At 40.9% G+C, this 27,406-nt stretch overlaps 2 protein-coding genes across 8 annotated transcripts in view; one reads left to right on the forward strand and one right to left on the reverse strand.

Annotated features, from left to right (window-relative positions):
- LOC137985085 (uncharacterized) overlaps positions 1-1,091 on the forward strand; it is a 5,904-nt gene extending 4,813 nt beyond the window's left edge. Inside the window, exons 3-4 of the mRNA XM_068832547.1 lie at positions 27-80; positions 852-1,091. Of these exons, the coding sequence (XP_068688648.1) occupies positions 27-80; positions 852-878 (81 nt within the window). The 3' untranslated portion in view covers positions 879-1,091. The remainder of the gene's footprint in view (positions 1-26; positions 81-851) is intronic.
- Positions 1,092-2,817: 1,726 nt separating this feature from the next.
- Positions 2,818-27,406, reverse strand: part of LOC137985084 (tensin-3-like) — a 60,513-nt gene continuing 35,924 nt past the window's right edge. For 2 of the 7 annotated variants that reach the window (XM_068832543.1, XM_068832546.1), the window contains exons 20-34: positions 22,700-22,780; positions 16,558-17,874; positions 15,839-15,968; positions 14,555-14,818; positions 12,421-12,576; positions 11,421-11,614; positions 10,775-10,870; positions 9,823-9,960; positions 8,863-8,961; positions 7,897-7,974; positions 7,493-7,561; positions 7,143-7,311; positions 6,265-6,333; positions 4,295-4,333; positions 2,818-4,093 (exon numbers count right to left, since the gene is read on the reverse strand). In XM_068832543.1, the coding sequence (XP_068688644.1) occupies positions 3,961-4,093; positions 4,295-4,333; positions 6,265-6,333; positions 7,143-7,311; positions 7,493-7,561; positions 7,897-7,974; positions 8,863-8,961; positions 9,823-9,960; positions 10,775-10,870; positions 11,421-11,614; positions 12,421-12,576; positions 14,555-14,818; positions 15,839-15,968; positions 16,558-17,874; positions 22,700-22,780 (3,032 nt within the window). In that variant the 3' untranslated portion in view covers positions 2,818-3,960. Of the gene's footprint in view, positions 4,094-4,294; positions 4,334-6,264; positions 6,334-7,142; positions 7,312-7,492; positions 7,562-7,896; positions 7,975-8,862; positions 8,962-9,822; positions 9,961-10,774; positions 10,871-11,420; positions 11,615-12,420; positions 12,577-14,554; positions 14,822-15,826; positions 15,969-16,557; positions 17,875-22,699; positions 22,781-27,406 lie in introns of all 7 variants that reach the window. The other 5 variants (XM_068832542.1, XM_068832545.1, XM_068832539.1 and 2 more) reach the window with 3 other exon arrangements.

Consider the following 27,406-nt stretch of genomic DNA (forward strand, 5'->3'; position numbering starts at 1 on the left):
ATCATTATCATTCTTTGTTCTTCTAGAATTCTGCTAGGTCATCGTCACCCTTTTGTTATCGGTGTCTGAGAGGGGAACCGGTAGGTTGATCCTGTACTTGTTATGACGTCTTTTCTTTAAATCTGCTCGCAAAGATGAAATTAAAATCTCAATGGAGGGGTTTCATAATAATTATTATAATTATTGTTAAAATCTCAATAAAGGGTGTAATAATAATTGCCTTGTACAAGACAACTGGAAAATCAGGGTGTAATATTAATTAACAATTTTATTATTATTCCATGAGGGTGCATTGGATATGATGATAGATAGCCAACGAGGCGCATATTGCCGAGTTGGCTATCTAACAAGTGCCAGTGGAATAATCTTTTTTAACCCACAAAATTAATTATGGATAAATCTTTCCTACTTTATTTTGTAAAACCAACGAAACTGATGGGTAGTTACTGATATTTGTAGAGCATGGAAAAATTGCTCACATACCATGAGGGCTAAGCCAATCAAAACTCTAGAATTGCATTATCCAATGATCTAGTTTTTAATAATAATAATAATAATAATAATAATAATAATAATAATAATAAAGAAAAGGAAAGATCCCTGGAACCAGCAACATTAATGAGCTGCAAAAGATCGTCCTCCTAGGAACGCCGAGAGAATGTGATATGCAAGGGGCAAAGCCGCCAGTAGCGCTGGCGCAGGGAGATACTCGTCTCCCAAGGTAACAATATAAAATTGTTGTGAAGGAAATATTATTGTGCAAGCTATTCAGGCTCAGCTAACGGAACAGAGTGCATCTTGCAATCCCAGTGATCATTGGTCCATTCATTGTCATTTGTGTTTCTTTGCAGGGACATATAAGCCATCTTTCAAGCTGAAACTGAGCTGATTTTCAATCCTTTTTTGAACTTCCTACTTGCCAATATTATTAAACATCATTCCTCTGTAAATAGCTGCATTAATTTCAAAAACCAATGAAGCTTGTAGCACCTCAGTACTTTTCTTTTTCAATTATTTTATTTATTAGCATGTAAGTTATGTTTATGAGAAGATGGAAAAAAGATAAATAAAGGAATATACCATTTAACTTACTTTTGACGATGATCCTGCGGTGACTAGAACCAAATGCTTGACATCGATATCACACTACTGTGAGAGAGAGGCTGTGGTTGTTGTGAGGTCATTCCCTTGTCACACCCACACTCACGATATACAATGAAAACACCATTTAAAACTGAAAGTTCAAGTTAAATAAACTTACCATAGTTCAGGTCATTTTGTTCTGCAAACCAGCCAAACTGTATGTGAATTAATTAATTAAGGTGGCTCACACCGGTTTAAACAACTTCAAGAGAATGTCTAATTAGGATTGACTCTACAGCACTTTTTGATGTAACACCAATGTTATGATATCAAACAACACCAATTATTATTATTATTATTATTATTATTATTATTATTATGATCATCATCATCATCATCATCATTTGATGATGGAGCAAGGATGGCACAGTCGGTTAGTGCGCGGCCTTGGTGCAAGAGGTCCTGAGTTCGATTCCCGGATCTCGCATCCTTGTTTCGACTCCTTTCCTTTCCATGTAGCTAGTAGCTTTAAATACCCGTAAAACGGAGCACTGATGGAGAGGGGGGAGTAAAATGAGCGCACCGTCAACCTCAGGTTTGTCAGTGATTAAAAGTTACTGTTACGAGTTATCGATGTTAAATAAGGTCTACTTTACTACTTTACTTTGACTGAAAAGGTTTCCATAGCAACAGAAGAGCCATCTTGAAACACTAAATATTTTGTAAATGCTTTCCGTATCAATGAAAAATGATTTGCAGGCAAAGTTGAAATACACCACTAACTTTAAAAAAATCTCCAGGACACATTCAGGGCCACCTTAGATTTTACAATTGTGAGGGTAGCTTTGAATCAACTTTTTTCAACTTTGCAGACAGTCACCAAGTTCGTTTTTGACATTAAAACATTTACAAAGGGTGTTTTACATGGCTCCTCTCTTGCTATGGTAACCTTTTATGACACAATAATGAGTGCATCTAGTTAGAGCGGTTTTCAATTGAGTGTCGAAAGTAATTAGATAATTACTTTGGTTTATGATTACTTCACTCAGTGATTGGTTCAAAGTTCTTGCGCCATTTTTTCAACCAACCAGAGGTGACACCAAAAACCAATCGTGGCTCGCGCGTGCGCATTTTCCCGCGCTTTGTGTCGGCTACGTGTAATTACTTCAAGTTTTGATGGTTTACTGGATTGTCTCCGTCCTTTTTGATTGGCCAAAGTAATTACTTTGGTTTTGGTTTTACGACACTCAATTGAAACTCGCTCTCTGCAACAATTGGTGTTTTATATTGCACCATAACATTGCTGTTAAGTGAAGCAGTTGTTAATAGAGCAAAACCATCTATGTTGTACAGTTTCCTGAAAGCATTGAAACTGGTCTTGAGCCTTCTTAAATTTGGAAAAATGGTGTTAAACTAAAATTTCTGGTTATGTAAAAATGTAAACAGGTTAATAAACCATTTCTTCTGATAAAACTCTATTATCAAAGAAGAACAGAAAGAGAAAGTAAAAAATGAATTGGAAGCATAATAGTCAGCTCCGAATTGTTAGCTCCAGGACTTGCAGCCAGAGTAATATCAAGTTGCTATCTAATCTTGGGAGTGCTCCAATAAAGACATGGGACCAAGTGCAGTGGAACGTCAATTTCATTCCAAGGGGCTCTTTCATTTCCACCAAGAGACACCCTGGAAACTGGGTTGGAAAGCATAACAACAAACAGAGAAGACACTCGAGGCTACAAATATGAAATTTTAATATTTTCTCTATTTAAAATACCTTTATGAAGTATAAAATATAGTTCCTTTAGTTATCTATAAGAAATGAATGTCAAGATTCTTGAATTTCGAAATACAAAACGATTATTTCTTATTACTTTAATCTACGTCTTGACATGATAATTTCTGCTCTAGATGAAACTGTTTATAGATAAGTCACAACTCTCTTGTCTCTTTCCTATGTTTTGCTTCAGACAGAACAAAAGAACCATATATTCACATGACACGCGCGTTATACACGAGCGTAACGCGCTCAATCCGCGTAGCACGAGGCACCCTCACTTGGAGTGCAGTGGAAAGAAACCAGAGAAAATAAGAGACGGCCCACAGTCCAGTTAAGTTCCCTCCCCTAATGTCCGTGCCTCATTTTCTTCCTCTAAAGCAACGCCACGGAGAGATATCTGCATTTCTGTTTTAACTGGTTCTCACACCAACTTCTTTCTCACACCTCAAACTGGAGGCCAATATCACCTCAAATATATAATATATAAAAAATATATCGAATCCGATTCTCTGTAATACAATAATTATTGTAATAATTACAATTTACTTTCATATATTTAAAAAATTTAACTTAAGTCTAATGCAAAACCTTTTCTCCTCGAAAGGTTGCTCGAGACCGAACGAAAAAGTTCCAAGAAATCAAACGCTCCATTCCCTTGCGGGGTCGGAGGTATCGGAGAAGGACGAAGAGGTTGCGAAGTGATTCCGAAGTTGTCACGAAGAGTTACGGCGACGATGCGATCCTTGACAAAGTCCTGATTCGGTTTTCCGAACATCGAGTGTCGAAGATTTCGATCTTTAAATCAATACTCGAAAAAACAAACCGAATAACAGCTGTTGATGCTCCCTCACTGCTCCGTGAATAGAGCGAAGAAGGTCATTTTCGCATAAAACTTCAAAAAAGAAGAGGATGTCCTCTTCAGCTCGCTCTTTTGAAGCCTCTTTAGTATCCCTTCCTCTTGACTACGTACTTTATACTTTTTAAGGCATGGTGGTGGTCAAATATCCACGAAAGCTGACCTCAGACACTTGACAGTTTTACCGCATTTCACCAATATGCCGTTAACGAAACACTCAACTGTTGTGTAACCTGCCATTGCGTTACGTTGAAGACGTCATAAATCTGTTTAATACATTAACGAGAATGCTGGAAGGCCAGTCCTTGCAAATTTCTCCAAATAAATGACACTCGTTATGCACTCCACCGGTCTTTCGTAAAACAAGACCGAAGGATCTAAGATAGGAAAAAACGGAGAAAGAAGATTGTTTGAATGTGCTCTCAACAACTCTCTGCAGATAAATAACCTAAAGAAACCAGACCTCTGTCCGTTCCCAGCCCTACTCCAAATTGACTCAAACACAACCCGTTCTTGAGACAGAACCCAAAGTCATCTTTTCCAATCAAGAAAGCTTCGTACTTTCGTATTCTACTTACTTTGACTTTCCACTATACGATGGTGTTTTCAAATCCCACCTGAAAGAAAGTACAGACGTTTTCAATAACACTGGTCAGAAAACCGAACTCTATCTGTTAAGTGTCATGTGTACTTAGCGCCTCGGCAAGACATCTAATGTCTTACTGCTATCCATTTCTTTTGACGCGAGGAAAGTGTCTCAACTGATCAAAGTTTCCGTTTCGTAAACGGTCGTTGCCTTTTTAGAGGACACTTAAAACAATTTTCACTTTTACGTTTGTCGTTTGCAAATGAGGAAAAAGGTACTTAATCTAGGACTAGATTAGCACCGTATGCCATTCAAAGGGACACCTCGTGTTGGATGTCAAAATTGGGCGTGCATTTAATAGGCCATTTTACAGATGTTTGCTCTGTGACCTAGCCTATGAATGGCTGCGAGGCTGCCGGTGACCTTGTATTCATACAGACCAAGAGAAAATGAGGGGACAGAGACGGAAGCTCAGGGCGTTGGTCGGGATATGTCATGTCCACGAAAGTTATTTTTAGACGAGCGGAAGTCTTTGTTCTAGCGGAAGTCTGTCTTCCGAGACGTCCGCATGCAGTCTTGTCTCGCTCTCTGGTTCTTAGTGAAGAGAGAAAATAGCGGCGCACGTGGAAGGCTAATGAATATTTATTTTCTTTCAAACATCAGACCGAGGTTGGCCTGCATGCGGACATCTCGCAATACAGACTTCCGCTAGAACAAGGACTTCCGCTCATCTAAAAATAACTTTCGTAGACATGACATATCCCAAGGGCTAAACCGGGAGCCTCCCTCTCTGTCCCCTCATTTTCTCTTGTACAGACCTCACTGCTTTTATCATGTAAATTGTTGTAATTCTAATTAGTCGACCTTAACATTAAAAAAGCATAAGAGTTTGTATCAAAGCAGGGTCACCTGTAGCCTCGCTTCCGTTCTTAGGCCAGGTAACTCAGCTAAAACTGTAAAATGGTCTATTACTTGCATTTGTGGACATAAGTGGGTGAACGATAGCGAACTCGGTTCAATGGCTAAAGAGCAAACGCACTTAACCACTACTACACTACCAAGATAACCACTCCAAATATCGCAATTTTCAAGGATGTAAATGAAGCTAACCGGGGACAGCTATTCTTAGAGTTATTTTCATAGAGTTATGTCGTGGAGTTAGAGTTAAGTTTCCAAAATCCTGAATTCACGATTTTGGAAGTCCAAAATCTAGAATTCAGGATTTTGGCAGTCGTTAACTCTAACTTGAAGTCATAACTCTACTGAAATAACTCTATTGATAGTTAACCTCAAGCTAACCCTAATATAACAATTCATCGAAAGCTAACCGAATAAAAAGGCTTGGTTACTAAGGATGGCATCGACCGTCAAAAATGGCAACGACCGTTTACGAAACGGAAATTAGCAGCGCCTGGGCACTAATTGGGGGCACTGTGCAGAAATCAAAATCGTAGGTTGGTTTTTGAGGAAAGAGGATAACCAGAGTATGTAGAGAAAGAACCTCTCGGAGCAGAGTAGAGAACCAACTAACTCATTATTCCACATGTGACGCCGAGTCTGAGAATCGAACCATAGGCCACATTGCTGGGCGGCGAGTGATCTCATCTTCCATGCTCCAGCCCTGCTCATCTCTGCTGTTAGATTGTGTTAAAAGTGTTATCAAGTTAAAAGTGAGTGTTCAGTTGCTCACTCCAGATCACAGAGCTTTTTTCGACCGACCTGCGTTTTTTTAAAATACAATTCTGCTCACTTTATAGAGATAAAACATTAAGTGAAGCTATGATCCTCGCAGTTATATTAACGCAATTTTTGCAATTGCGTAGAGAAGCCTGAAAAATTCAGGACTTCAACATTGAAAATAGTCACGGACACTCCCTCCCAACATTCCTGCCAATGTTTGCCAAAACAAGTCACCAGAATCATTTGGTGCATTTCACGGAAATATGACTAAATTTAATTCACCTATTATCACCGGGATCCATTCCACAGTACAGTATGGACTTCATGTGAAAATGTTGTCTGAAGAATACTCTAAAAGAAGAAGAAGAAGAATGGTTTTGTTCGCTGTCAAAGACAAAAGGAACGTTAATATGAAATGGAGAACGATTTCGAAAAATGTAGCCTTTTAATGAGAATTAATCGAAGCCAATTCCTTCTTGTTTCTAGTTAGCTCTCTTAATTTTTGCTTTCTATGTCTTTTTTCTCGTTTAGTGCCATGCACAAGCACTATATGAAAATAATAACATGCCAAAGAAAATCCATCCAACCAGAATTCAGGGAAGCTGTCGCACATTCGTCGGCCATTCACCGAACCTTGCCAACGAACAATGAACTGCGTTGATTTTGCAATGATCTCTGACGTGCAATGGCATCAACGTTTAGTTACCATTACAAAAAGATTCACAGCGACCAAAAAACTCTCATTGTCAGACTAGAAGAGTGATAAAAGAACTGAACTGAAACGTAAGGAGTTTCACGTCGCAAATCCGCGCACAAGGGAAAGAAATGTACAAACTTTCAAACGCACATAAAGAAACAATTGCATTGCTTGTTAATTGGCATTGTCTGGTAGCGTTCTCGTAGACTTGGCCACGTCCTAAATATTCAAGTCCCCACTGCATTTTGACGTCATCTGTGATCTCTTCTTGAACTGACCCAACCCCAACCTCGAACCCAGGCCTTCTCTTTTTTTCCAGAAAAGAGAGAAAACTTTGATTCGATGTCCACACATGGAAAAATTGAATCCACTAATTTGTTATATGGTAATGGCAGCGTTCCGGCACAATTGCTGAAAAACGATAGAGGAATATCAAGCAAAAAATATATATATGAAGCCTTACTTTCTTTCATTATCCGTGACAGTCATTCCTTCCGGTGTAACCTTAAATCCAACTGTTGTAAACCTTTCAGATGCTTCGTCATTGGACAGTCGTTCGGCGGTGCGCTCAATGGCGCTGGCTCCTGTCAGCATCTCAACATCACACTGTCCAAGGTACATTAGAGAACCAACTGTAACAAAAAAACCAAATAGGAATTAGGAGAAACCCAATAACCCGCCATTGTTCGACGCCAAAAAAAAAAACAATTTCACCTTTTTTTTTTTAATACGTGGGGTAGACATTACATGTCATTATCAAAAGCCATTTCGATCCTGATGTAGACGATCACGATAACGAGTAGCTTTTAATACCTGCGCCGTTCGGCCATGACTGACCGTCTACAGTATCAGTGCCCTGGGACTTATCCTCTGCCAAGAGGTCTGAAAACGAAAATAACAAAAAAATCAATTTTATCACTTGTTTAAAACGCTGAACTAAAAGGCCCGCTTTGACTTTCCCTTGTTTCCAGTCTGTTGGAAATAAGGGAACAAGATTTCGTAACCACGATTTAGCCGGTGTTACACCTGACGCCAGGCCCCAGTTAGAAGGGTGGATAGCGATATCCACCTTTTGAGCAACCGAGGCCAGCATGTTACGAAAGCGTTGAGTATCGCTTTATCTGGGATTTGACGTGCAGGTGACTCGTAAATGCGACGAACGACAAAACATAAAGCATCACTGTGACTTGCATGATGAATCTGATTGCTGAACGTACCTTCAGTAGGCATGCTGAGCCTGATGGGTAAGGCCAAAGGTGTGATAGAATGTTGATATACAAACGCTGCTAAACTCCCTGAATGAATAAAATAGGATCACATCTTACACAAAGGGCAAAGAAAAAATCCGACCCCAAGACCAGGAGAATCCAACTTCGATATATTTGTGTCAAGGCCCGAGATACTTTTAGATCAATTTTCCGGCGAAATCAGATTTTCCCAGCTGAACCTGACTGATTTTCCCGCGAAACTAGACCTCTCCAGCTAATCAAAAGTCTTGCATGAGAAATTATTTCCCATGGGATTGACACTGGCCGATCAGCAAGCCAAATCTTATTTTTAGAACTGGTCTAAAAAGGCTGAAAAATGCCCTTACATAGACCTAAAATTTGAGTTGTAAGCTCCTGGTTATGTGAACCTGCATAGACCGAGTATGGTCCAGAATTGCTTTTGAATTCTTCGTCCTCCCCCGACTGCCTGTCTCTAACGATGAAGTAATCCTTCTAGTTAAATCTTGTTAATGATTGTAACCAGTAGTGATGTACGTATAGGATTTTGGAGACAGTGTGGCCCAGTGGTTAGGACGCTTGCCTTGAGATCCGGAGATCCCGGGTTCAAGACTCGTTCTGACCACCCGTTGAATTTGATCCTGGTAGTCCCTGGTTCAACTTCCCAGCTGCATTTGTAAATAGCCAACTGGTTTGCCTCCGGCCAGTTGGGCTTCTTGGTTGTTTCGTTGATTGTGTTTCATTGTCCCTGAAAAGCCCCTATGGGGAGTGGTCAATTAAGTACGGTATACATGTATTGTATTGTATTATTTTACTGCAAGGGAAAGGAAGTTCTCTAAACGAAAGTTCATGGCGATAGACGTTTCAAGTGAAGAATACTTTCGCTCAGGTTGTGGAAGCTTCAGTCTCATTTCAAAGTAAATCCCAACCAAAGTACCAATAAAAATAGAAGCTTACCAAACACGGGTTCGTCATTGAGGCCTTTCAATCGAACGCCTTTTTTGGTTGTCTCGATGAGAAAGTGGCGCACAAGTTCGTTATCCAGATCAACTTTCGCTATAAGTCAAAAAATATATATAAGAATCATAATAAAAACTAAGAGAACTTTTCGGGGAAAACAATATGATTATCACTTCACCAAAAAACTGTTTCCAATGAAGCTCCCAAAAAAACGCGACAAGAGACCACGCTATTCCCCATCCCTTGAAAAAGTCGTAATTTTGCACTTTGCGCCATCTAACCAAGGAGGGTAACTTACAAACGGCGGTACTTGAGTTTTCACAAGCATGAAGGGTTGAATTTGCGTCCACCGATAGAAACAGACAGATAATTTACTTAACTCAACTCAGCATTGCAAATGATAAAGGCGAGAAATTAACAAGAAAGACAACAAGATCATATTTACATCAGATAACGTGTATCTACAATTTGGACAGGGGATGAGTTTGGGCCATCCAAGCAGCAGTGGTTAATCTGGTGGACGATCGTAATCAAATACAACTTTAAGCTACAAAAAAGGTATTTCTGAGTGCGCTAAGCTGGAAAATCTAGCTAGTGGTAAGAGTAAGATTTGAACCATGAATGTTGTAGACACCAATGATCTTGAAGCTGGGGAGAAAAGCAAGGGGACACTTCGCGACGCTTATTGAAATATAATTTTTCCGAGTTCATGTCTGCCTCTTCTTCAAAGCGAGTCTATGTGCGAAGTTTTTCTTATGAAAATTAATTTTCATTCATGTGTAAAGTAGAACTAATTACCATCACAAAACTTCGCACTTAGACTCGCTTTGAAGAGGAGGCAGATACGAACTCGGAAATGACCTATTACTTGCATTTCTGGACATATCTGGAACACACAAACCACTCACACCACTGAGCTATTTGCTTTGTATAAGGCACAACTGATATTCAACCTACTCATGTCTCCTTGTAACCCCTGCAGTACATGTTCAGGGGGCACTGCCACCTTCACAGCTAGACCAAAGGCTCCTGGGAACGACTGGCTATCCCGGATGACAAAACTACCCGGTTCGGCGTTTCTGAGTACAGTGATGGCTGCCGACACAAGCAAAAACAACATGAGGTTGGAAATTATTTTTCTTCATAATATCGTGACTTTGCTAAGGTTGGTTAATAGTACATAACTACTAAACGCTTTCATAGGCCACTTCGGAAAATACCATATCATCGTGAGAGCAAAGTGTCTTGCCCAAGAACACAACACAATGTCCCCCGCCAGGACCCGAACCCGGACCACTCGATCCGTTGGTAGTAGTTAGTGCTGTAGTCCCAGTCGATTCAGTGGTTTGTCTGTAGATGGTGTTCAGCAATGTTATTGTTGATGTCACCGTTCCTCGTCGCTCTTCTGTGTTTAATCAGTCTAGTGTTCAAACTTCCGCCGGTCTCACCGATATAAGTGGCCTGGCAGTCACACCATTTGATCTTATAAACTGCCCCTTGTCTGTCCTAAGGTTGGTCTTTGTCTTTGACGTTAGTCGGTAGTTTTCGTAAGGTAGTGATGGGTCTGTGAGCAACACGGATGTTATAAGGCTGTAGGATTCCTTGTGATAATCTCAAAGGTTCCTTTGATGTAGGGAAAAGTCACTGTAGTTGTAGGTGTCAGGTGAGTGTTTGTTGCGTTCGGTTCTGTACGGTAAGTGTTGCGTGTAACGAAGTCGCAGTAGTAGTTGTTCTTACTGAAAACGTCGTCTGAGGATGATGATGATGATGTTGACGATGTTGATGACGTCGTTGGTGATAAACATGACAATGATGATGATGATGATGATGATGCCGACGATGACGATGATGCTGCTTTATTTACCACAAACGCCTAACAACACAACAGAGTTTAAACAGATAGCGTTACCATCATTTCTTGAAATGCTGGGTTTATACCAAAATCCAGAAGTGTCTCGATCAAATTTCAGTCCTGGAACCTTGGGACTATCCGGAAGGAAAACGTCTAATAAGAAAAAAAAAACAATTAACAATAATTACGGATACTGAACAAAGCAATACACCATCCGACCTCCGTTTAACTGGTTCATCGAATACAAGCATTGTTAACTTAAAGTGGCGATTCTCAAACTGAGAATAGGGGAACTGCAGATAAAGGAGCCCTAAAACGTCACGAAAGGGAGAGTGCGTTGTGTGTTACTTCGTGAGCTACAATTCGTGAACGTTTTTAATGTGAAAAGATCGACCAATCAGCGTCTCCGGTTCACACAGTAAGCCTCTTTGAGGTGTTCTCAAATTGATTAAAGGAAATTAAAAGGTAGTTGGGTGGTTGGCGTTAAAGGTGAGATTCCGCACAAAAAATGAGAAGGGTAGTAAAGGCCTTAAATACCGCTATTTTAAAAATACAGTGTCGTATGCACTATATATGGAGACAACTCGTAATATCACCTTAATTTTCTCGAAAAATCTGTCCTCCTTGATTTAAGCGACCTTCATTCATATCAATGTCCCGATTAAGGATGAAGCTTCTGAAGAGACCAAGAGATAAAACTTACTATCGCCTGAAGAGCCGGATGATACGCTAGTTGTGGACCCGTATCCTTTGTCCGAGTGAGGGTGGGACTTTTTTCTCTGGATATCATTTTCGAATACCCCAGACCCAGAAGAGAACACGGTACTCCCGGTTTCCACTCCTCCGCTTAGGTTGCTTTGCGAGGTACTTAACTGGCCTGGTTCCAAGCCAATAAGGCTGCAGAAAAATTAATAAACGAATACAAGGTTGATCGGCATTGATAGAAGAAAGATAGTTGGCTATTGAAAGGCGTATTTGTTCAGAGTACCTTGACGCCACTTATATGTAGAAAAAATTTTCTGCCGAGCAACGATCTAAAGACAGAGAACAAACTACCGTAACAGGCACTGCGTTGCCTACCACAAGCGTGTGGGGTCTTTTGTCATGTTGGACAGTTTATAAACGTTCCAGTTTTAATGAGAGACGGAGAACTGTGGACTAAAAAGTTTCATCATATGCAATTTCTCTGCAGTTAGACTGCTAGTCTTTATTTGTCAGGGATTTAAACCCTCAACTTCCTGCTCATCAGACTATGGCATTGGACCAACCACAGCGCACATGTGGTATAAGTTTTAGAAGTACCTCGAGAATGAGAAGCAGTTGATAACATGTAAGTTTAACTTACAAGGAATGTTACTCGATGGGAGAGAACATGACTGCGGGTTCCCGTTTTCAAACTAACCTTTTAAAGTTAATTGCCTAGCAAGGAGAACTAATTTGGCAACGCAAGGGCCGGTGCTGGTAAACCCCGGCCCTAGGAGCAGCTCAGTAGACTCCGCTATAATCCTTATAACATTCCTGACCATGAGAGAGTTCTTATACGGCTTCATAAACGCGTCTTTTTCCTTCATTTACGACTTTAACGAGTTGAAAGCAATCTGTCTCAAAATGCCCCAAGGAAGAAAAGTTCACCCGGAGTTAGAGCGAGCCTCGTACTCAATACCCTAATTATTAATTCAATCGTTCTTCCATACGCCAATCACCTCATATCAGCCATTTCCAAAAGAATATTCTCAATAGCCTCTACGTTGTCCATCGCATTGGTAGACTCGATCGGCCGTTCTAAGCTGCCAACCCCTCTTGGTGTGTCCATCGAACGTGTCCCGTCAAGAGAGGTCTGAGCTTCAGTTGCAATAACACTGGAGGGATTTCAAAAAGCAAAGCGATTTAGAATGTTAGACGGAGAATGCGCGTCAACAATAAAAACATCGAAAAATAAAACACTCATTTGAAGGTCATTTCTCGATTACGGTAACCTTAATAAGTACTGTGCGGTTCAAGTCATTTCATCGACCATATGAATGAGTCATATGAGCCAATCACAAAGCAAAAGCAATAAATGTAGCCAGGCGCCGGCTAAGCGCGGGAAAAGGAAAGCGAGCAAGCAAGAAAAAGTTGCAATGGCCATTTCCGAGTTCATGTCTGCCACCTCTTCAAGGTGAGTCTTAAGTGCGAAGTTTTTCTTATGAAAATTAAATTCATTCAGATTTAAAGAAGAACTAATTACCAACACAAAAACTTCGCAATTCGACTCGCTTTGAAAAGGAGGCAGACATGACATGGCCTTAAGTTCTTGCTTGTTTGTCTCATTGGCTGAGAATATGGCGCGACCTTTTTGAAGCCAGTCACATCTAGCTGAGCCAGTCACCTCGAGTGGAGTAACCTAAATCCGTACCGTCTGGCTCAAGTCATTACTTCTACCAATCACAACAGACGAAGAGAATCGAATGGGCCACTAAATGCAACCAGCCTTAAGGGAGGGAACTAACCCGCCAGCCAATCACAATTGTTTTTGCTTTTTCCTCTGATTGAATGAAAATGCGCCGCGAAGGTTTTAAAGCAAGCCACCAAACAAAGTAACAAAAATTCGAAAAACGTTCAGTTGGCAAAAGTTAAATGTTTTAGGGACGGTGCCTACTAATTCAAAGGTATTCTTGCGCGGTTTACTGAATATGCACGGTGCATCTTAACAAGTGTTATAGGGGCTAGGTCACGCAATTTTAGGCAATTTCAGCACTAATCGAATGGTCATAGAATTAACTAAAATATCAAAATAACTGTTCAAAACTATAGAAGAACTCTTACAAAACACAGGGAAGCCAAGAAGGCACATGGATGGACAAAACTGGAGAGGACTGAAATGGATTGAATTTGGGTAAATTTGAAAAACGTCGGCCCACCTTTTTTAAAATGTATATCAGTCTATATCAAAATGTCATTTACACAGCTGGAAAATCATTCTCAGTTGTTATGTGGCGGTGATTTTGCAAATGAAAGACTCTTGCTCTGTCAATTTGACGCTTAGAGCTCATAATTAACAAAATTAAACGAATTTACCTAAAATAGCGTGACCTAGCCCCTTTATTGAAATCCAAAAAGAAAACTGAGGGTAACAACGCATTTTCCGAGGATAATTAATCAACAATATTTGTAAAAAAAAATTAAATACAACGCAATGTATGGCGTTCTTTTCCAAATTGAAGCTTAATTATCTCTGAAAAATGCATGGTTACCCCCAATTTTCTTTTTGAATACCAAGAGCACTTGCTAAGTTTTGCTTTATCCGCATAGTTTTGAACCACGCAAAAATTATCCCTGCATTAATAAGCATCACCCATAGGAAATCCGCGTATCTCGAGATGCGCAGAACGTATGCACAATAACACCATTTTTTTCTCCTCTGACAAGACAATTCTCTTCGTTTACACGTTTTATGAACTACAAGCACCAGAATCATTTCAAGTCTTTTCAATGGGTTTGGGGCAGGAGCCCGTTACCCGGAGCTTCCATACGTATTGTACACTTGATTCAACCCTCTCCCGTGTCTTTTTATTTTTAGAACTGCTTTATTTTGAAATACGCTTGTGTTTTGGATGTGCTGCATGTGACGTAATCAATGGCTGACCAAAGCTCTCTTTTGATTGGCTACCGTGAAAACACCCAAGAAAACGTCCCTGGGAGGTGCTTCCAAAGATAGAGAGATACGGGACAGGGTTGACTCAGGGGATTAATATGGAAAACGGAGGCTCCGGGTAATGGGCTCCCGGTGTGGAGATGTGGGGAATAAAGCGCAGAAAGACGCCCGAGGAGGAAAGAGCGGAATGACATTATGTTAACCTGGTCTGCGTTCTAGCCTGTTGCACCGGGCGTACGTCTTCCAGCCTCGCATAACCTGCTTCTTCGTCCTCTTTAGCCTCTTCCATTTGCTCACCCGTACTCTCAAAAAGATTTACATCAGTTATCTGTTGACTCGGCAGTTCAACTTCTGACAACATCAAAGTCTGGTGAAGCCGGTTTGACGACAGTCCACCCACTGGGGTGGACACGGGTGACACGTTGGTTATTGATTCACCGATTGCCGAGTCCGTATGACCATCACTGCTGCTGAAAAAAGTAGACACATGTTAGCAATGCGCACAACGATTCTGGATTAGGCAGCCATTTGGTATCAAACTCTGAGCGAGACGGAATTCACGAGGAGAACGAGGGCACTTTATGCCGTTTACACCAGTTTAAGTGAACTTTAAAGCCACAGAAAGCTGGAATAACGGAGAGGTAATCACAATACCTAGAAACATACGTTATCACAATTCCTTTGAGATGACCATTTCAGCTGACAGGGCTCACTTAAGCTTGGTTGGTCAACACCTGCTACCCAAACACAAATGTAGATGCGAATTCAAACTCAGGGGAAAAGACATGTCAACTGCCGCAACACGAACAAAAGACGCTAAGGACAAATCTTTATTTACTGGTACTTGCCAGTGAGCCGGCCAACACAATGCAAATACGAACGCAAGGTAACAGGCCACCTCGGTTGAAGTTGAAACCAAAATGGCCTAAGCCTCGTATGCAATTTGGGAAATTGACTCCAACTGCGCATGCAGTATACCTTCCGTACGTGAGCGTTCTTAGTGCACGCCGCTTGCGTTTGTGATTGCGTAACACGTGTGAACCAGGCTTGACGCTTGAAAACAGGTTGACCCAAACGGCCGGCCACGTATTTCATGACGTTGAACGTTAAAGCCAAAAGCGCAGCACAGTGTTACTTCTAAAAAGTAAAGTCGTCACACTGTAACATACCTCAAAATAACCTCGAACACCTCGCGACAATTACACGATGCAATATCCCCCAGCAGCAAACAACAATAAAGCGCGTTTACCACGTTAGTTGATTAACAGCATCTGTAGGTCCGAGCAATGTCTCAAAAACGGTTAGAACTTCATCTGTAACGTTTTCGTTATAATGATTTAATAGAGGTACTTATCACATCATCTAAAATCCAACCGTTTGAATCGCTGTCTGGACGTCTATAACGTAAGTCACTACTATTACGTCGTGTAACTGTAAGGAGGTGTTCAAGGTCCTTTTAAGGTGGATCATTTTACATGAAAACATACACCGACGGTGATGATACTCCGAGGTTGGCTGTCTCATCAATTGAGCCTTTGAATTCGACTCCTTCGTCCAAACTGATGCCATCGATACTACTCGATGGAGACTTGTCCAAAGGATGCTGTTCGTTGGAATCTGGTCAACGAAAACACACATATTACAATAAAAAAACCTGCGCACATGGACGTCCCTCTCCGCCAAAACGAGTGCGTTTTTTAAAGTGGTCAACTCGCCTAAAAAGCGCGTATCTGGCAAATTTAGGAGTTTTCATAACGGACCACTTGAGGGGATGGGGTTGGACAAAAAGGAAAAGTCGTTGCACGAGAAAAGAAGCCGGGACAAAGAAATCTGCAAAATTTATCAAGGGCAAAAAAGACGAATTTGCTGGAAAAGAAATATTGGAACTATAAATGCTGAAAGAAAAATCACTACCTGAAAGAATTTGCCCAACCATATCTCCCCATAAAAACCGAATTGTCCGTCCAGAGGCTAATCACACCTGAAAACTTAGTTGACATGTCTATATGAGGTGAGGGTCACAGGGCAGCCCGTGTCCCTTGAACTCGTGAGAATCTTCAAAACGATGCAAAGAAAGACTCGCTCACGAAATCCTTTCTCGCGACAGTGGGAAGTTCCATTTAAGACTATTTTCCCATGAAAAGAAAACGTCCTGATCATATTGGCTTCAAAACGAACAACGCTAAGAACAGAAACGCGGCAGTACCTGTTTTCTGATTATCGAGGACATATTCGGGTAGAGCAACATGTTTAAGCGAGCCTTTAACTGCGACAAAATCAACGTCTTCGGATCGAGGCTCGGCGAAAGCCTCATGCTTTGAAGGTTCGATGATCCTCTTGGGTGGAGCTTTGCTGCTGTACAGAGTGCCTGAGGAATGACTTAACTCGCCAGGCGCTAGAGATTTCGCATTATAACTCGAGATCTCTTTGAACACTTCTGACGGTGACACATCAGTTAGACCTGGCATTGGTATTATCTGACATCTGAGATGCTGATGAGGCGAAATTTGTGTCTTATCCGTCTGTATCATGTCCGTAAGCAGCGCGATCTTGGATTTAACATTGCCTTTCTCGGGCAGAGTCTCCGCATCCTCGATCTCCTTGCGATTGTCAAAATCAAAGAGCTCGACGCCGTTGGTCGGCTTATTGTTATTGAAATCAAACACTTTGGCTCCACCTCTTTGCTTGCTGGCCTGGGAATCTGTCCATCCGTTTGATATTACAGCATCGGGAGAAGGCCAAGGCGGGCTATATCCAACCGTTGTGTGGGTAACAACTTTAGCCTTAAAAGTCCTCGGCGTCATTTGCGTGGTGTAAAACTTGGGCGATAAAGGCGACAAGGGAGGTGAGGTCTGCGCTAACGGTGCTTCATGTAAAACCTTCGCAGATGACCCTTGCCTAGGCGGTTGCCCAAGATAACCATTAGGAATACTATTCCAGGCGTACTGAGAATAAGACGGTTGTGCCGTTGTGCGACTCGTGCGCGCAGACGCAACAAAGCCGTTCGGAACCAGTCCTGCAGTCCCGTTTCTGTTGTACCGACTTCCAGCATCAAAGCTTGTTGCGTTTCGCATAGGAACCCCAGGAGGGTTCAACGATCTCGACACACCGCTGACACCACGACTGTCTGACGTGCCCAGGTCACCCGGCCGGGAGGATCTAGTATGTTGCAATGTTGAATCCAAGAGCTCTGAACACTCCCCAAGCTCTTGCAGAAGTCTGTCAATCGATTTGACCTCGTCTTGCATGACTCTGCCACCGGAGTGATCCATTTCGCCGGTGAGGTACTGAAGTCGCGGTTGGTTCAATTTAACATCGGTAACTGCGTTGTTCCTGTTTCTGAAACCGTGCGCATTTCTGCGAGTCAATGTGCTTGCTCTGTTTTCAAAGAAGGGCAGCTCTTCGCCTTTGGGAAGAGGAGAACCGCTATCGAGACTCAAAGAGCGGATTCTTTTCTTGAACGCTTTGTCCACCTGTGCGTAGAGGTGTCCATTCACCGGACCAGCCACGTACTCTGGAGGACCTAGAAAGAAATACAAGTGTTCAGTTTAGAAAACCTCTCGAGCAGCGATTGAATATACCAACAACAAGTATTGCGTTACGGTTTTGAACTTATTGGTCACGCTCAATAGAAAGTACTGCTCCTTTGCTTTTGTTTGAAAGATCACACTTTTCATCGTAAATGAGGTCATAGCGGTGGTAAATAAATAATAAGGCGTTTGATAGTATTTCTCACGATTTAGTCACTTAGGTGTTAGATGGCGATGTTTCGACCACTTTCTTCTGGTCTTCATCAGGCGAAACTTCGCAATCTACAACTTAAGTGACTACATCATAAGACAAACGATCATACGTTTCATTTATCACACTTTATGATTTCATTCCCAGAATCAAAAGGTAGACTCGTATTATCCAACATAATAAACAGAACGACAGAAAAGAATAATCCTTTTACACAAAATAAAATGCAGCTTTCATTTGGCTAGCAGTTAGATCCACAGCTTAAGTTGAAAATCATTTAACTGTTAGAACGACTTACTTTCCAACCAACTTTCACAATGACAAACTTCAAATGCCAGGCATCACCCAAAGAAAGCTCTGGTTTGTGCTTATTATAACCAATAAACACAATTAAAACATGGTATTATTAGCACACGTATGACTTCCTTTACCAACAAGCGAAACACTAAACAATTCGTAGGTTCCACGATATATCAAGCAAACATCCCCAAGCCTCAAAGGACAAAAACCATGAAACAACGCCAAATGAAGGCAAGTAGATCCCAAGTTTCGAAATTTGACGGAGAGAGAACGCTTACGGCATGCAACAGTTTAACGCCGGCAAAAAAATAATCTACCAATAAATCCAGACAGGTTTTGTCTGAAACAATAGCATTAATGAAATATAAGCTATTAGGCTGTCTCTAGTCTTTCAACTTTTTCATTCATTTAGCAATACGACACCAGTCGGAAAAGAGACGTTTGTCTGGTCGACAGATAAAAAGTCAGGAAATTTATCGACAGCTCACACTGAGCTCGGTTAAAATGCGATGAAATATACCCAACTAGGTAAACTATCTCATTCTTACGTCCTCTTTACGGTGAAGAGGTATTGTCATTGTAAGACGTGATTTGCAAGAGTTTGAATCCCTCGTATGGGATTCAGGCAACTTTTGACACTTCACAAACCTGTTACTGTGGAAAAAAAACCTAGTCTAACTTGCGTAACAAAGCCTCTTCAAGTTATCTTACTGGTTGAAGAGTTAGGATTTTAAATCCTAAGTAACAATGAACAATTTGTCGTCCGAGCCGAGTTAATGGCCTGTAGCTGGGTGGTGCTACAAAAGCAACCGAACTAGTTATCGGAAGGTCACAGATACGACTCCTCGGTACGAGAGGAGTCTGATTTTTTAAGCAATTTCTCCAATCATTAACCAGGCATAAGTCATCCCCTCGATGAAGGCCACTTTTCGACATCAGGCTTAGCAATACGCGGGAAGTGTGACACCAAAACCTACATAAACTCTAGATTCTACGAGTTACCTATAGATCAGTGGAAGAGCATCGGGTCTTACAATCGGAAGGGCATTATTTCAAGTCCAGTTGAGTTAGGAACACTACCGCATGCCCCAGTCAACGCTTACAAAAGTCATCCCCTTAGGGTAACTAGTTCCCAGACCTTTTCGGAAATTCTCCCACTGCACGCACAACACACTTTCATACACGCGTGGGCATTTAAAAATCCAAAAAAAGAGCAATTTGAAACAAAACCAGCTTTAGACAAGGAGGAGACCCAAACACAGAGACCAAAAATATACACGCGTGTTGACATTTTTCAAAACCAACCATTTACAAGGCGGAGAGAAGATCGACAAATTAACAAGTCCAATAATTTACACAAAACAAAAACACGGTTGTTCTGTCGCAGCGCTATTGAAGCGCATATCTCAGATAAGTCCTTCTCAAAATAAAGCCGGAAATCAGCTTGGAGTCAAGTACTTTCCCTTTTTATCCAAAAAATTACCTTATTTGCCAATACTAGTCACACCTAAAATTATCACACGCGAGAATTTCAGTACAAAGACTGAAAATATTGAAACACCTTGTTTATTATAGTAAAACAGCAGAACAGAATATACTGTACTTCAGCATGTCACAGCACGACATTTCACAGTTTGTAAAAAAAATCTGCCTTTCTTGTAAATTTTACTACTTCTTAATAATTCGCATAAAGAATTCTAGCGTTACAGTCCAAACATTGAAGCTTTCGGTGTATCTTTCTCTAAAACAACACGTTTTACGCAAACAAATCCCCCAAAAAGATAAGCCATTGCTTATTGATATCAATTAGAGACGTGAACAAGGGGAAAGTCACCCCTTGTAAAAAAAAAAATTAGAGGGGATAAAACTATTTCAGAAAAATGCCTTTTTACCCAATTACACCCCAAAAATACACGCTCTCCGGATTAGATGAGTTAAAAAAATCATAAGCGGATTTTTTGGCGTTGGTGGAGACTTTTCGTTGCCAAGTGGCCCCGGTTACTCGAGAGGTTACTTTCAGATAACACGGCTGATCTTAAAAAAGACCTGGAAGAATTCTGGGTTATCAGTTTATGAAAAGCTACATGGCACAAAACCCGCTAGTGACAGAAAAATGAGCAAGTGTCCGCATCTAAGCCGAAGTTTACCTTTGGATGAACATTTTCTATGGTATTGAAAACCCACTGAAGACGACTTAGACATTAATGTTGGGCTGTTTTCTTAAGGAGATATTCGTGTTATTTTCACCTTACGAAATATAAACAGATCCAGGGTCGAGGTTATTTTCAAAGTGATACAAAAATAGAGGAAAACAAGGTCGAAAGTCCAAGCAGTCATTCACTATTCTTGGTTGATTTTACTCCTACTACAGATTATATAATGACAAGGAATGTAACGCTGACTACAAGAAAACTTGAGGGCTTAAGTGACCAAGGATTATCCCGTCTCCAGTGGCACGAAGCAAATAAGAGTATAGTTACCCTACAAACGGCTTTCACTTCTTATGCGATGTATAATGACCTCATCATTCTCCAGCCCCAATGTGGCTTAACAGCTCAGTCTAAGACCGCAATTGCACGCCCTGTTCAAGCTAGGATTTTCTCCAAGCCTCTTACCAACGACCTCGCTTAATTGTTTCCTTTAGGAATGGAAGTTTCGCTTGAAAAAATTAATCATACCAACAATCTTTTCTCCTTTTTAAGTCAAAAATTTGTTTTGTCCCCATCGTCATCAACTGGGTGGTCAAAATGAAATGTATGGGAGGTTCCACTAAACAATGTTTTAAAGTGTTCTCAGGTCATTGCACATCACAAGATAGTTTTTGATAACTAATTCCTACACGTGTGACCTTCATTCTCCCATGAGTGTTGATTACTTAATTCAGTTGCACAATTAGCCCAGGCTTCGAAAAACATATTCTAGACAAGTGAAAGTCTAACGAAAGTTTTTTGACGAATTATCCGGTTGAAATCATACCCAGCTGTTCTCTTAATTGTTTATTCTTCCGAGTGAAAACTTTAGACTGTGTCAAATATTTCACAAGGTCGAAAGTTGACACCAAGAGGAGGTTGAGGTAATTGGGTCTATCGGCTACACCTTCGGATTTCACGAAAACATCCCATGCCACGATTACAATTTCCGGTGTAGTTAGACACATTTGGGTTGACCGTGTTACGATGAAATATCTTTTGTTTACAACGAAAGAAGCGAAACAAACTGGAGCTTCTATCAATAAAATATGAACCAAGTAGGAGTTGACCAAGCCCAAAAATCGGATCCAATTCGAGACGGACGTCACTTAGGGTCAAGTCTTGGACCCCTGTATATTACCTCATAAAAAAAAGATACGGAAACGATACATAGCCGATTCACAATGGCCGAAAAATGTCTGTTTTGCGGTGGAAGAGTCATGCAAGGTATTGCCAGAGACACTTTTGATGGCCAGTTGCCCACTAAAACTGAGATCTGCGGTGAAGTTGTGATAACAGACAGTTTGTTAGATGCAGTGACAAATTGCTCTTATGTCAACATCACGTTTTAAGTAAATACAATCCTCTTTCATTTGAAAGGCAACATTGAAAGGATTTCAGAGAAAGACTTAGAAGCAAAACAGCACCACGAGAAAGTTCTGCTCATTTGCGTTCATATGAACGATCACAATTTAAAATTTTGTTCGCGCGCTTAAATTTAAAAGTTAAAATAATCGCTTTGTACCGCATGATAACAGCAAATTAGGAAGCTACTGCTCAGTTGCTATCATTAAATTTGTTCAACAAGATTTCCTTACACCGGAATAATCCAAATCATTGAGCCCCATTTGTCACGTCCGTTTCGTCCTTTTTTTCCCTCGCAAAAATGTGGTCCGTTTGTTTTTTTGTTTTGTTTTTTTTTAAGCGGGAGTTAAATACCATGCAAGCATCAATCCAAGAGTGTGTGACCATCTTCTCCCAAAGTCAACCAAAATATAACCCATAAAAAAAAAGATAATGAGCGACTTAAAATATATGCTTGAGGTTTCACGAGGTTAACATTATCAACCCGAAAACTTAACATTAAAACACTTTTATATCGGGTAATAAGTGACCAGAAGCGATTATTTATGGGACAAAATCCGACATTTGCGCAGTTGCTATTGCACTGCGATCATTTTCTCATCCGGGACGCACATCAGTCGTCTGTTACCATTCTACAAAGGTGTCAACCTTGTTGAAAGCCAAAGGGTAAACAGACTGTTAACAGTGTTATCAGTGGAGTATATCGAAAGAACTCGGTTGTTTACTTTTAAAAATAAGCAACAGAAAACCTACGTTTCAGACTCTCAGCTTTTCTAGTGGTCCTTGTTACTGTGTTATCTTGAAGGTTGACGTTAGCAAAATCGGGCTTGTAATCTAGAAGTAAAAGAACCAAAGAGTTGTTTACAGTTAGTGGATAACAAATTGATCGCTGCAAGAGAAACTTGTGATTAGATGAGAAACAAATATGAAAGGAAAAACGAATTTACAACTCAACTCCTTCACAAGAAACCCATAACGAAACACAAGAACACCAGATTAATCCTATAATTCGAATAGAGGGCCTTCTCTTAGCTCCAACCTTACTTAAAGCTATTTACGGCGTATTCTGGTTTAGGAACTTCTTCTAACCGGACTCAAGAACTTTTCGAACTTAAAAGGCAAACAAATTCTAAGCTGCGCAGCGCATGAATTCTAATTTCATAACAATGGAGGTGAGGTATATCGGAGGACGTCTCGAAATCAAGAGGACTTTTTTAAAGATCTTTTGGAAGAAAAATAATTTACACGCAACATCGACGAAACAGACTTTCCAAATCGCAAGGAAAAGTAAATAACGACAAAAACTAGACTGATAGAAATCAAATTATTCTGCGCGTATATCTTCAAAGCCACTGAAGTGGACGGAATGTAAATACCCAACGGCATTGCGTGTTGACGCGCGCGCGAAGTGCCAAATTTGAGGAATTGGGAACCGAGTTCGATGCGAAATAAACGTATGAAACCACACTCACGATTCTGTGAACTGTTGATGTGCATTCCGTTAGGATCGTACCGCTGGGAAGCCAGCACAACCATGCATGAATAATAACAAACGTTGCGCCGCAAGAAACAGATTAAGCACAGCGCTTATGCGTTTAATACATACCGGTAGTTCCCTATGTCTGAAACTTAATCTTAAAAACCATTTGGAGAATTTCTGACGCGCAATGAAGTCAGCCCAATACCTAGTCTACCTAGCGCAGGGCGGATTTTAATACGGATGCAGAAGACTACAATTGTAGGTCAACAAGTTACCATGAAAAGCGAGGATGGAAAGATCTTAGAGGAGGATCCAATCCCCCAACCAGGAGGATTCGTGGAAAAAAAAAACGTCTAAAATTGTTTCAAAAATCTCAAATTTCCTGTCCCAAAATAGCGTAAAATAAACAATGTGACAAGAACTTGCTGCTCAGAATTTCTCCAAAAAGTGGTGCCACTTAATCGGCTTTTGTCTGTTGGCTTAAAAAGGTAAAATCATAAGGTTTGTAGCGTAAAGCAACATGGCGCTACTATTCCCGTTGGAATACCAATCTTGCCATTCCACACTCTAAAGGTCACAATTTTCGCGCACTTTCCCACGCTAAAAATCATCAACTCGCTTACGCTAATCGTCGAATGCTGACTCCAACACCAATAAAACTTATATTCATTTAACATGGCCCTCAATCGACTAGCGTAATTAGCAACGCAATGGATTTGAAAAACGTTTACCCTGGGTGCAAATGGAGGAAATGGCACAGTGCACAGAAATAAAGAAACAAACGTCGAAACATTAGTAATGTATATAAGGCATTTAGAACATTCCCAAAAGCTTCTACAGAAACACACACCGCTATAGATGGTATTCGTTCGGGAATATAAAACCTAGAGCACATAATGTCAGTTCATTAGGAAACAAAAACAGGCAATCAATGTTTAAAAACACACAGGACCTGTGACTCTGGTGAGGTTCAGTTCCAAGCTGAGTGATTTTGTTTTGGTCTCCTCCAGTTTAACACTGTGTTGACAACAAGCTGAGCTCCAATTCCATACAGAAGGGTTGTTTGATTGTTTTAAGCCAACGCATCCCTCAAGTTGCAATTTACAATAATCCGCGCTCTCTGTCCGAAAACTTCGCGCGGACGTAGGCAGCGCCCCACGAACGATTGACGTCGTTTTGAAATTTAACGCCTGATTTCTTCAATGCGGGAAATTCAGAAGAGTTGATTATATAAATTATCTCTTATTTCAAACAAGGTCACGCGAGTCCAAAACCCACAGGTTTGTAGCTAAATCTTTTACCCAATTTCGTTCAGAACACCAAGTTAAATAGACTCGCTACAAAATTTAAGTCAAACATGACAGGCTACGTAGGTTAAATGTATCTGCCGCTATCAGTTTTGTTTTTGACACCTGTAATCACTAGGTTTTAGCCTAAAACTCAACAAAGAGAACGCTTTCATAATCCAAGATACGTCGATAAAGTTGAAACAAAGATCTTGGACATCGCATGATTTTTGGTATAATATTACTGGTAAAAAAGATACTTTTAAGGACATTATCTGGTTCAAAGTTGGTTTTTTACAGGATAATTCTATGACGAGAATGAGTCAAGTTAATGTTTTGAGAACTTGCTGGTGGAATTGCTTATCTTTCGGTTTGTGTCGCTCGGAATTTTGATACGTGGTTAGAACAAGTTTGTACAATGTCAGTTTAGACTTTAAGTGTGAATTAATTAACTACCACTACAAAAACAACATCTGTAGTTTCGCGACGTTAAATCGTCGGATAAAACAAGCCCAAAGTTTGAAAAGCTAAGGAAAGATTCCTTGAGCTACGAAAAAGAAAGAAGAAATGTAAGGAAAAGAACACGCAAGTAATACTTCGGAAAAACAGATCAGTTCACAGACTGAAGTGGGCAATAAGAGATTACAAATGGACTCTTCACTGCGAAGATATTTGACTTGACAGAAAGGCGTATAAGCCAATTAAAAATACTTCCTGTCGTCGATAATTAGAAAATGCAGCAAAAAACGTATCTGCAGGTCTATTAACGTCAAAAAGGAAACAAACTTTTAGCGAACAGAGTTTAGACATGATCTCGCCTATTGGAACTTGGTAGCTTGGTAGCTTGGGGGGGGGGGGGGGGGGGCGGAGAGATACGGGACCCTACTAACCCAAAATCGTTAGAGTGAGAATGTCAGCCAACTGAGAGAACAAGATTACACCGCCCACACGGACGTCGATACACAAAGGAGTCGGGGATTTCAAAAAGCAGAGAGATCTTCTTCGAATCCCCCGCCCCTCTCCCAAAGAAAAAAAAACATTATTTTCAATGAAGTAAGTAAGTACTGAGCGTACAGAATAGGAGGGGGCAGAATTCCTGGGGAAACCGGAGAAGCTGGCTCCTCTTCTCCCCATAATAGAAACAGGGGAATTGTCCTCCCGTTTCGGGAGAAATACTACTACTGATATTCCGTGCTGGAGAATGAAGAAGCAAGTAGCTTTCAATAACGCTCCAAGCGTACCAAACCTTATCACTAAAGGAGTATATCAACTGTGTTGATATAGTAAAATGAATACCGTAAAGAAATTTGACAAATGCCTCCGGAAGATTCACAGCATACGTTGGCAAGATCACATCACCACCAAAGGGTTACTAGCCAAGGCGGAAATGTCACAAGCAAGTCAGGAAGTAAAGAGAAGATGGAAGTTCATTGGCCACATTCTAAGGCAGGACAGAGCGAGCGATACAAGGACGGCGTTAAATTGGAGACCGGAGGGAAAAAGAAAGAGGGGGAGACCAAAGACAACGTGGAGAAGGACCGTTGAGAGGGAGATGAAAGAAGGAGGATGGGGTTCGTGGGACGAGGTTCGGGGCGTTGCGGTAGACAGACAGACATGGAAAGCTTCTGTGGAGGCCCTATGTGCCACCTGGCACGCGGAGGATAGGTAACATAAGGTAACAAAGAAATTTGAAAGCTGACGTTTCGAGCGTTCAATACCCCTTCGTCGAATTCGCTAACGCTCGAAACGTCAGCTTTCAAATTCCTTTACGGTGATCAATTTACCATATCAACTCAGTTGATAAACCCATTTCTAGAGTTAGCCATTCGTCAGAACGATTGGGTCATTTCACTCATGAGTCAGTTCGCTCTGACGAAGGGCTAGCCCTCGAAACGTCAGCTTTCAAATTCGTTTACGGTGGTCAATTTACCATGTCAACCCAGTTGATAAACCCACTTCAAGTGTTAGCCCTTCGTCATAGCGAATGGGTCATTTCGCTCGCGAGTCAGTTCGCTCTGACGAAGGGCTAGCTCTCGAAACGTCAGCTTTCAAATTCGTTTACCATGTCAACCCAGTTGATAAACCCATTCCCAACCGATGCGACACCGCAGTTTCCTTAGAAACTAAACCCCTTTATCATCTTATCACTAAAGACTAAACTTGAAATACGATACATGTACTTTTGGAGAAGCAAAAGTTACAAACGAAGATAGCAGCATGATAAAAAACACCGATCAGTCACATCTCTATCTGGTTTCAAAGCAATGTTTAGGATTAGATCATCCGACAGAGAGTCACCTCTGGCTGAAAAAGTCAAACGATAAGCGGGAAAACTCACGAGAAGAAGAAGTTATCTAAATCGCACCGATAATGGAATTACGACTCCAACCAAGTTGGAAAAAGATCAAAATCTAGAAGGTCATATACAGGCTTAACCTTCGTGGGACAAAATAATAAATTGAAAGCACAGGGGGAACTTGTTTAAACGACGCAACAGCACTTTCAAGGGAATAATTGAAAACACCAAAGGAAACAAAACCGCTCAGAAGCTTTCATTCAGACTCAAAAGTTAGAAACACTTTTAAGCCGAGAATAAGCACCTATAAACCAAAAGGAAGTTTGTCATTTATATGGCTACACTTCAGGATTTCATCCACCAAACTCCAAAATGATAGCCACCTTGTACAGCATTAT

Source organism: Montipora foliosa, chromosome 14 (assembly GCF_036669935.1).
Source record: "Montipora foliosa isolate CH-2021 chromosome 14, ASM3666993v2, whole genome shotgun sequence".
Lineage (NCBI taxonomy): Eukaryota > Metazoa > Cnidaria > Anthozoa > Scleractinia > Acroporidae > Montipora > Montipora foliosa.